Source organism: Mytilus edulis, chromosome 6 (assembly GCF_963676685.1).
Source record: "Mytilus edulis chromosome 6, xbMytEdul2.2, whole genome shotgun sequence".
Taxonomy (NCBI): domain Eukaryota; kingdom Metazoa; phylum Mollusca; class Bivalvia; order Mytilida; family Mytilidae; genus Mytilus; species Mytilus edulis.
Genome location: NC_092349.1, coordinates 83,863,997 through 83,875,924, shown reverse-complemented (window position 1 = coordinate 83,875,924; position 11,928 = coordinate 83,863,997). Strand labels below are relative to the sequence as shown.

Sequence of the window (11,928 nt, the reverse complement as noted above, 5' to 3'; positions counted from 1 at the left end):
CTTTGACATGTTCCATGCAGGAACGAGGTACCTACTGAGACATGGCAGGTACGACATACTTACCTTGACATGTTCCATTCTGTAAAGAATAATTAGGACAACATCCTGAAGTCATGTTCCCTTTGGCTAACGGATTTCTTCAGATGAAAATAAATACCATTTGTCAACAATTAATTACATGATAATGACAAGTTTAGCTTTACGGTACTTATTTCTTTTAGTATATAATGATATTTTCCCTCAGACTACCTTAATTGTGCTGATGAAAAGCGGTAAGCTGCCATATACTTTGTATCTGCATTTCATGAGTGTGAAGAGTAATGCGCGCATAGTAGGAGATGCTTACCCTTATGGACGGATCGATATAATCTAATTTAAAATGGATGTCATGCAATTTCATTTGTTTCCCACCAACGTATGTCTGATTTGTAGCTGTAGCATTGGATGTACATACCTCATTTAAATTAATCAATAAATTTTCTTTAATGTTGTGTTCGAGTGGAGACATATCGTAATACACTTGTTGCAGTGTAGGAATTTATATATCTCTAATTTTTGCATTTCTTGCTCGGTGTGAGAAAAATATTTCTTCTCACTAGTGAAAAATCTGTTCTGAATTTTCCTATTATTGCAGTGAATACTGATGGAATCTATAATTGTCAAATCGATCAAATGACTTACTTTGCAACTGCAGTTCTCGGACATACATTATAATCTGTTATCTTCAATGATACGCAGACGTCTTTAAAAATATAAAAACAAATGCAAAATACGGCGGTCTTCATATTTTACATTGATTTATCGCACTAAACTCTACCAGAATACAGCTCTGATGCATGTGTATCATATATCCCTAATATATACTATTTTATTTCCAAACACCATTTCCTTGTATGCATTTGTTACCATAGACAAATTTCTCCGGTCTAATATTAATTTATCTGAGCCAAACAACATCCGTTATTTCCTAGAATGCAAAATGGTTTCATGTATACTTAAATAATGGGAAATAAGTCTATTTATATTTCAAAATGGATATAAGAAGATGTGGTATGAGTGACAATGACACAACTCTCCATCCAAATAACAATTTGTAAAAGTAAACCATTATAATTAAAAGTATACAGTGGCTATCACTTCTAACCTCTCTTTAGAAATGTCAGAAATATTTTTCATAGAACTGTTCTAAAATGTCCCAGAACAGTTCTACATAGAACAGTTCTACGCTAGAACTGTTCTAAATAGAATTGTCAGAATCAGTTCTAGGTAGAACTGTCAAGATCAGTTCTACGGTAGTACTGTCTAAAAATGTTTAGAACTGTCTAAAAGGTGTCCGGTAGACAGTTCTACATACCGTCCTAGAACAGTTCTCCTGCTATATTTTGGCAGATTTGATGAGAGGTTAAAAGTAATCTCCACTGTAGTCTTCAACACTGAGCCGTGTCTCACACAGAACAAATGACAAACTGAAAAAACAGTATTTTTTTTGCTCTCAAATATTCCTTTGTTTATTACAATTTTATATCACATATTCTCAAATAGACAAAGACAAATACTTTATGATAACCTTGTTAAACGACCGACAGAATTATTTTGCACATGAATTAGGTTATATTTTCTCTGTTGATTTGTTTTACATATTTTCGTTTCGACGCCTTTTTATATCTGACTATGTGGTGCTCAGGATGGGTGTTATTCATTGTTGAAGACCACATGATGGTCTTTGGTTGTTAATTTCTGTATCATTTAGTCTCTTATGAAGATTAATTTTGTTTAATATGCAATTAATCATACCCTCTCTTCTTGTTTTTATATATACCAAATCCAAAAGAAACACGACAGGAATACAAAATAAAAACTGAATAGAAAACCAAGTACTGAGCAGCACGCACCCCAATAAAAATCCAGGGTGACCTCCGGTCCTGAGCAACACGCACCCAATAAAAATAAGGGGTGACCTCATGTCCTTTTGAAAGTTAAGAGATAAAATAACATCATAACAGCATTTACTACTTTACAGCTATAAGAACGACGATTTAAGTATTATTTACAATAAATCAATTAGACTTTTTATTTTAGATCCATCAAACAAAGACACAAAATACACTCCATGAGTGATTATAATCTTGGGCAATGGTTGTGCTCCATGTTATTTCTTGGTCAAATATATATAATGTTGGTCAAAATCACATGTTTATTAAAGCTGACTCGATGTTAGGTTGTTTTGGGCTCGATCCAAACAAAAAAACTTCCTGATTCTTCACAAATCTCGAATTCAAAATGAAAGTACGGCAGGTTAAATTTGGGTCAGAATAATGAGTATACAACCATGTTAGGTCATATTGGGCACATGCAATCCGATGCCTTGTATAGACTTAAGTAACAACTTTTAGAAAAAGTTAAGGAACCCTTTTGTAACTCTTTTAAGTGCCCAATCTTAACATTAATACTTGAACAGCCTAAATAGAAAATGGTAAAAGGTTTATTATATATAAAACTGAACATACAAGGGATTTACGTCCGAGACCCCCTTGTTCGGACTACGCTATACAAAGCATTCACAAAGATGGTCTGCATTGTGAAAACGATTTAAAGAAGTATTCAGTGTGTTGTTTTGTTCTTTTCTGAATAAATGAAGTATCTAAAAATCTTTCCAAGTTTTTACATTTTTTTAGATAAATATGCATATAAATTACAAATTGATTTTTCCTATAGAGGATGCACCATTTGACATTTAATTTACATTGTTTCATACAATGTTTTGAAATGGGAACATATTTCCTATTTCCTCTATTATTGTCATGGTAATGATCTGTTTTATCAACTTTACAATGACATTTGTTTCCGTATCACGTTGATATAATGTCAACGTAAACAACCACAATATCACAACATCAGACTGAATTGCATTTGTTAAAAATATCTTAATATGATAACAAGATTATATACCACTCAAAAGAAGGTGAAATCGTAAAAGAAGTGAATATTTGTTTTTAAAAATGCATGACTTTGTGTAAGTAACCATGAAATATATTCCTATTTCTGAGATGTGTGCTCTAATATTTTTATTCATGGCATTTTTTTTTTTGTCATTTCTCATTTTCTTGCTACTGCATTTTCACGCGTTCTGCAAGTTCGTCCGCTATTTTTTGTCCTAGTATTTATATATACATGTAGGTATCTGTTAATTTATACAATATATATCTTTATATGCCGAGTTGCTTTCCAAATTTTCGTATGGTTCTAAATTTATAGAGAGATTATCGGGCAATTAGTTATGACAGTACATGTATTTGTAATCTGTTTTAGCAATATCATGACATGCATAATCTTCCAATCAAAATCTTTCAATCAGTTTAATTGGGATCTGGAGCTTGCATCACCCTTACTGCCTGTACAGAGCCCATTGTTAATGTATGTATCATTATTATTTTGCTCAGTTTACATATTCTGAAATCGGACTCTGACTTCATTTAAACCAAGTTTTACTGTGCGTTTTTCTGTGTGTTTGTTTTTTACATTGGCTAGATGTATAGGGGGAGGGTTGATATCTGTCAAATAAAATTATGTTTAACCCCCGACTTATTTTTGCGCTTTTCCGAAAATATGAGCCTCTTACCTATGTTAGTCGTGTGTGATTTTAATTTAGTTCATTTATATGTTTTAGAGTTTCGTATGACGTTGATTTTCACTGATCTAGTGCACATTTTTATTTTGGGACCAGCTGAAGTTGAAATCCAATAAACTTGAAAGTAAGTACACATATTCCCTATGATATGATCTTTCTAATTTTAATGCTAAATTAGAGATTTTCTCCCATTTTCACGGTCCACTGAACTTAGAAAATGATAGTGCGGATGGGGCATCCGTATACTTAGGACACATTCTTGTTTAATATTATTTAAGCAGCATTATTTTCAAAATAATTTTTATGAGAGATGTCTTCGTTCAAAGAAAAATGATGAGCAGTGTATGGCGCGGAATCAGGGTCAAAAATACTTCTTTGTGTATATACATAATTCGATTTACGTATATACAAAAATAATTACGTATATACGTTAATCCAATTATGTATATACAGAAATAATTCCGTATACACAGAAATAGAATAACGTATATACAAAATTAATCCCGTATACACAGAAATCGAATTACGTATATACAGAAATAATTCCGTATATACAGAAATATTTATGTAAAGACAGAAAGATAGTATTTCTGTATATACGGAATTCGATTTACGTATATACGTAAATCGAATTCTGTATATACAGAAATAATTACGTATATACGGTAATCGAATTCTGTATATACGTAAATCGAATTTCGTATATACATAATTATTTCTGTATATACATAATTATTTCTGTATATACGGAATTCGATTTACGTATATACAGAATTCGATTTACGTATATACGTAATTATTTCTGTATATACAGAATTCGATTAACGTATATACGGAATTCGATTTACGTATATACATAAATCGAATTCCGTATATACAGAAATAATTATGTTTATACGTAAATAAGTATTTTTGACCCTGATTCCGCGCCATAGCAGTGACATGATTACTAATGTCACCCCTAGTCTAAACGAACAATTACTGGGGATCGTGCCGCCTTCAATGCTGCATGATCCATAAATTGTATCACACGTTTTCATACTCTTGATATTATAATGTTTTAATCATTCATACGAAGGAAGATAATCATGATTTATATTTATTGCGGTAGACCTAATATTTATAAATCTGATAATATTATATTTCCTTTCTAGCATTGAGCTATCTTGGGTTTCTGTTATTTTTATTTTTTGTATCTGTTGAAAGAAATATATAATTATGTAACCGATGTATAAAATTTAAACATCAGAATTGCGCATATCCATGGAGCCAAGAAAGTAAACTATTTATTAGGATGACCGACATACATGTAAGTAATACCCAGTGACCCTTTTCTGTGTCAATCCATTGATAGATATCTCGGAAGTGATACATGTAATGTGACCTCGATCCTGTCAATGTACTTGAGTTGGCATTTGACATGCGTGTCACTGCGTGCGATCAAGTGGCAATTTCCGTGTAGGGCTTCAATACAATATCAGTTTATTGTGGTTATCATTTTCAACTAAAGTAATAAAAGTTAAATAGTTGCATGCTGACCTATCACAACAAAAGCCACATTGACTGCATGACTTAAATAATATTATATTCTTCAAAGTAATGTTTTTCGATAGCTTCTTTAAATTGATTTATACATACAAATGTACGTTTGTTATTATTTTTGAGTTAACCCAAAGTCGGTGACACATCATCATTCAAATACTCGATATCTTGAACAATTATACACTACAACTTCAAATAAATTGACAATAACGATATCAACTTCATGATCCTCATTGCGGTTCAAAAGTGTTATCCAAACATAAACTGAGAGCCGTGCATGCGTGTGGGGGTAGCGCATCGGACAACTAACACAAATGTTCCTGGTTCGATACCCGTTTCGGGGACTGATTTTTCGGTCCCACCTTGACACCATTTGCGAGTATGGCCTTAAGAATCGTTTTTTAGGATATGTATTCCTTTAACAAAATATATGATTATCTTTGATATAAAACAGACGTTTTGCAATATGTTCTCTGCAAAAACTTTTACTTTTCATAGGACATACCAACGAATAACGAGACATAAATAGAAGAGCCATGGTGTAGTGGTTGGAGCATCGGATTACAAACACAAAGGTTCCTTGTTCGATCCCTGTTCCGGGGAGAAAATTGTATCGGCAAAGTGGAAAGGGGTTAATATAAGTTGCAATAACTTGTTTCCCAATCCACTATAAATAAATAAGTTAAATAATAAATAATTGACTGTCCCTTTGGTATCTTTCGTCCCTCTTTTAAACTAAACAAACATGGATTCCTTTTCCAATAAACGAAATCAGGTTCTAAATTTAGCAGTTTCGACAATTTTGTGAATAAAAGGATGATATCAGCAACCAAATTATTGAATAGACTCTCCATCCAAGTCACAATTTGCAAAAACATAAACAACATTATAGGTCAACGTACGGTCTTTAATATGGAGCCTTGGCTCGGTAGGTACGGTAAACGGAAAAAAGTCACAGGAAAAAAGGTCACAAAATCCCTAGGAAAAAAAGTCACAGGAAAAAAAGTCACAGGAAAAAAAGTCACAAGAAAAAAAGTCACAGGATAAAAAGTCACAAAATCCCTAGGAAAAAAAGTCACAAGAAAAACAGTCAGGAAAGAAGTCACAATATGTTTGAGTAAAATTATTTGTCAGAAGTATGTTGGAATGCTCGTGAAAAATTCACTATGTACATGTATGCAATAAATAATTAAATTGGAGTTTTTGAATGCATAGGGCTCACATGGAACAGAAAGCTGTAAAGGGTCCACAAAAATGACTAGACAAGTGTAAAACCATTCAAAACGGGAAACAAACGGTATAATTTAATAAAATAAGCTCCTTTTCCTACTCATAAAACTGAAAGCCTGATGGATTGCGTAGCATGCTACTAAACATAAAGAGGTAACCCATATAGAAAACTTAAATCACAAAAATACCGAACTCAGATGAAAATCTAATCGGAAAGTCCATAATCACATGGCAAAATCTAATGACAAAACACATCAAAAACGAATGGACAAGAACTGTCATATTCCTGACTTGGTACAGGCATACAAAGAACATATAAAGGACATACAAAAATCAAAATCAATAGCTATTCCCAAATTCGATCACATTTTGAAAAAAAAGAAGATCATAAAAATAATTGAGATATATATGAATTAACAATGACAAGTCTTTTTCGATGTCGTACTTTGTATAAATATGGTCTTTTATTTATGTGATTGATATCGTAACCACTTCAAGAGCTTTTACAGCCATGTTGTGATGTTATACTATTGTTTCAGAAAAAGGGAGAAGGTTTGGTATCATTAAAACGTTTAATCACGCTGCAAATGTTTGCACCTGTCCTAAATCAGGAATCTGATGTACAGTAGTTGTCGTTTGTTTATGTAATTAATACGTGTTTCTCGTTTCTCGTTTTTTTTTATATAGATTAGACCGTTGGTTTACCCCTTTGAATGGTTTTACATTAGTAATTTTGGGGCCCTTTATAGCTTGTTGTTCGGTGTGAGCCAAGGCTCCGTGTTGAAGGCCGTACATAGACCTATAATGGTTTACTTTTATAAATTGTTATTCGGATGAAGAGTTGTCTCATTGGCAATCACACCACATCTTCCTATATCTATATATATAGAATTGATCTAAACATGTGTTGATTAATAGATTAGGATGTAAAGCAGGTGTTACATTTGTATATACGTATGTAATACCTAACCTGAATATTCAGCATTCCATGTTAATAATAATGACATACTGTGCTGTGGAAATACTGAAACTAACATGTTTTCAGATGGAAATTTAACAACTGCTACATGTAACCGGCTGTTACATAATTTAATTTTACTTCTAAAGAAAAATACATTTTGTACATCGTGCATGTCTATGAAAAATTATAACTCATATATTTAAAACCAGGAACAAAAATATGTTTAATCTAATGAAATAAAACTAAAACAAAAAACAAAATAAAAATTTATTATTCTCTACTTAAAAGAAATCCCCTAAATTCATTTAAATGAATTAATCGGCATATTTGTTTTGCCACAGTAATATCCATTAAAAACACCGGTATTAAAAACAGCGCTTTATCACGAGCACTTGTTTTGAATTAACCGTTTTTAATTACTGCAACACTATCAAAGGTCATCAGGAGGGCAAACGTCTAATATATTTTTTTTGGCAATTCTTCATTAATAACCGAATTATTAATAACTACAATTATATTGCTACAATTGAACGTTTCCAAAATCTACAGTTTTTAAATTGTACAAATAGAAAACATATTCTACAAGAAAACTAGTGTGTGATATCCCTGCCAATTACTGGAATCACTTGGCACTTATACTTGAAACAATTTTCAGCTGTTGTCTATATGCTAATTGCTGACTTAAAGATACAAACACATACAAGCTTATATATAAAATGCAACTGAAACAATAACACGCGTCCTTTTCACAAAGACTTTAATAGTTATATTTAATTAGTAATTCTTATTACCTACTTATAGAAGCAGTAAGAAGCTTTCTACGCCCACCATGAGGATATTAACCTTTTTGTGTATTCATCGGCAATATATACAGAAGATCATTTTGTTACGATATTTATTACATCTACAACATTGGAAAATTAACCAGACCTCAGCATTCATAATTTAATTGTCATTTATGTTTCCAATATTTTTTAACATTACAACAAAAGCATCCATTTTCAAGCTACAATGTAACATTGGTAACATCATGCAACGATGAAAGACATGATAACGGTTTCCATTTGACTCATACAGGATAAGTCAAACATTTTTTATATACATGATAAAAACAACATATTGTTTGTGTTTGTTATTTTTCTATATTTTGATTTTTCAAATTTTACTGTTCAATTTTACATAAAAAGATTCTATCAAATACTTGCATCTGAAGTTTAACAAAACAGTTTAATTGTAGCGCAGTATTGTTTTATTATGATTGTCTCTATATCTTTATCTCTATATACAGATTTTTCTCAGTGGTAAAGTTACAGGCATATATAGGATGGTTCAGACCTACGCCATCGTTATTGGTTTGACCAAAATCTCGTCTTTATTACGTTGTTAACGCCAACAACTGTGATTTCCTAACAGTGCACCTGTTTCGAACAACTCGACAAATGCCAATAGGAATGGCTTTTCCAACGAAATCCTGTTAGTTTTTAAGTGGGTACGCGTTGATTTTGCTGAGGTTTCTTGTATTGCATTCTGCATCATTTTACTTACCGGATCATGTATATGTTCAACTGATTCTTATCAAAATCTGGTAATAATGTATTATAAATGTAATGCAAAATTTAATCCTGGCAAATACAATAAAGATCTTTTTGAAGTAAAGTTTAAAACAGGAGTTCCATATAAAATTACATTAAAAAAATATATTAGTCCTTACTAAGTTCATCCAAATTAAACCTAATTAAGGTTTCCTGATCAGGTGAGATATATATAGCCAATAATTGTGTATCAAATCAAATATGACGTGGGCAAATACAGAACATCCCTGGAATATGACCTTGCAATAATTGACACATTTATCAGGATCCCGGAAGACTAATATAACATCTAAATTGATTCAAAATCTGGATATGTTCTAATTAAAAGAACAGTTCTGACGTCAACATTACACTGATTAATTAATCAAGGTGTATTGTCTAATTTTGAAGTCACAATTACTTGTTTAATTAATCAAGATGTTCTGTGCAGTTGTAACGTCACTATTACATTTTTAACTAATGAAGATGTTCTATACAGTTTTGACGTGACTATTTCATGTTTACTTAACCAAAATGATATGTGCAGTTTTGGCGTCAATATTACGTGTTTAGTCAGTCAAGATGGTCTGACGAATGGTATCAGCGAAACTTTATCTTATTTATATAAACGATCTTATTGATATACTTTCTACGTCAGGGAAAGGAGATGTTATGCTAGAATTAAATGTTGGATGTCCTGTACAAGCTGATGACATCGCTCTTATATCGCCAACATTTTCCGGAATGCAATACATGATTGACATTTGTTACAATTACAGTGTTAAATGGAAGTTCGAGTTTTCACCCAGTAAAAGTCAAGTTCTTATATTTTCTAAAAGAACCGAAACCTATAGAGATTTAAAACTCAATACAGATATAATTCCAGTGTGTAATAGTGTGAAACATGTTGGTATTCTACTTGATGCTAGATTCAATTCAGCTGAAAGAACTTTAGCAGCCTGTCGTACAATACGTTCTGTTTGATATGTACAGTTTTAACGTCAATATTACATTTTTTAATTAACGAAGACGTCTCATTTCTTTACCGTACAATGAAGTTATCCAGTCTCTAAACCTGTTTCTATGAAGTGAAAAATAATGCATTTTATGTATTTACAGATGAAAGAACAATACGTTAATAGTGGTATTATGCCTTACTTTTAAAGCGATAAAATTCAATCTTCAAAATACACATTGCCAATTACTTCAAAAAACTTTTACACATGTGGAGTAACACTACCATTTCATAGCTAAAATTACAAAATAGTCAATTCATCTTCTTATGAACCATGGTGTGATTTCGTTTCTCAACTTCACATAGACCTATCGCTACATAATATATACTGAGTGCCAATGAAAACGCAACCCTTTTGTTTTTCAAACAAATCTTATGATTTTTATTTTATTTATATTAGAACTTTGTATAGTTGGTTGAAAATTAGCTGAGTTCACCGTTTTTCAACATACGCACCATTTTCACGATTTTGTCATTTAAAGCTTAGATACTGCATTAATTTTCCCGCCCGGATTGTTAAGAAACTGCAATAAACATCTGAGTTAATGCCAGGACTTTCTGACAACCAGCGACATGCAGTTTTGGGCATGATCCAATGAAGCCTTTCGCAGCATACAATTACAAGAAGACTGTAAGTAGCCTCTACAATTACCCAAATCATCCACAAATTCAACCAAAATGGATCATTTAATGATAAGCCACATCCCGGGGTACAAAAAACAAGAAACGCTCAGCAAGACCGATACGTTTGGTCTTTAACATATCCGATATCGACTCTGATGGCTGTCCACAGATCACGAGAGTTCAATGGTGGTCACGATAGAACCTTTCGAGCAATTTCAATAAAGCACGATTTGCGCAGAAATCGTAAAAGAGCACCACAGTCTTTCCTTAGTGACATCTAAACTACCGTCTTAGGTAAACATCGAACTCTGTAGACCAAAAATCATTCATTATGTACCAAAAACCGTCAGTGGTGGTTACATAGACATTTGACACCCGACTTGGCTACAAGTCATGCTTTCGCCGGATTTTGGTCCGATTTGACATGGTTTAGACGATGAAAACCACCACCATTATCATAAAGGCAGCTTTGCAGGACAAATGGAACAACATTCCTCGGGATCACATTAAACGTCCGAAATGATCAATTCCACGGCGCTGTCGAGATTGCTCTAACCACGGGGTTGTAACATTTTTTTGTTAGGAGTGTGAGTTGATGATTCGACATTGGATATTTCGTTTTCCTATTGCGCCCGAAAGATGACAATGAAACATGTTTGTTTGATATCGATCTATTGTTAAAATTGTTAATTTTCAAGAACAATTTATTTTGAAAGATTATAATTTCTAATATAAATTTTATTTATAAAAAACCAAGTGTTGCGATTGCATTGGCACTCAGTATATTTGAACAAACATAATGCAGATTCCTTGTTAACAATCCAAGTAATTAATATGAATTGTATTTATATAAATGAAAAAAAAGTAAAATCACCAAAATACTGAACTTGGAGGAAACTGATCTTTCTCAGTCAACTGCACATCTAATGACTTTGAAGCATGTAATTCACACCGATGTACTTTAATTCACCGATTTAAAAGAGGCTCATATGACATGTGTTTGTTAAAGCATATTGAATATTGTTTTTGTTTAAAAATGTCCAGCATTCTTTTGGGTCTTTTTTTTTAATTTTTTTTTTTATCTCAAACGGTAATATATATATTTGTTAGAGTTTGCATGTACTGATTAATTTCACATCTTCTGTTAATAGTTTGTCCTTTAATAAAGTCGGTGTAAATGGCAGACTATAAACAGTTTCTCTGAACTGTAACTTATAATTTCTTTTGATCTTGGGATTAAGAGCATGATCTACTGTAACAATAGTTTGTTTTCTAGTTTTGGTAGCATTTACTAGTACAACTTTGTTTAAAAACCATACATTGACCTAACGCATTTTCTTGTCGTCATACCAATTGA

The 11,928-nt window shown here is 32.2% G+C and overlaps 1 protein-coding gene across 1 annotated transcript; it reads left to right on the top strand.

The window, feature by feature from the left end:
* Positions 1-9,526: 9,526 nt before the first annotated feature.
* Positions 9,527-9,916, top strand: LOC139526692 (uncharacterized). The gene has a single exon (XM_071321853.1). It carries the CDS (start codon positions 9,527-9,529, stop codon positions 9,914-9,916), a length of 390 nt encoding a protein of 129 aa, XP_071177954.1.
* The last annotated feature ends 2,012 nt before the right edge of the window (positions 9,917-11,928 follow it).

Bases quoted from the DNA above. Each gene is read 5' to 3' on its own strand.
- LOC139526692 (XM_071321853.1), top strand. From the start codon at position 9,527: ATGGTATCAGCGAAACTTTATCTTATTTATATAAACGATCTTATTGAT.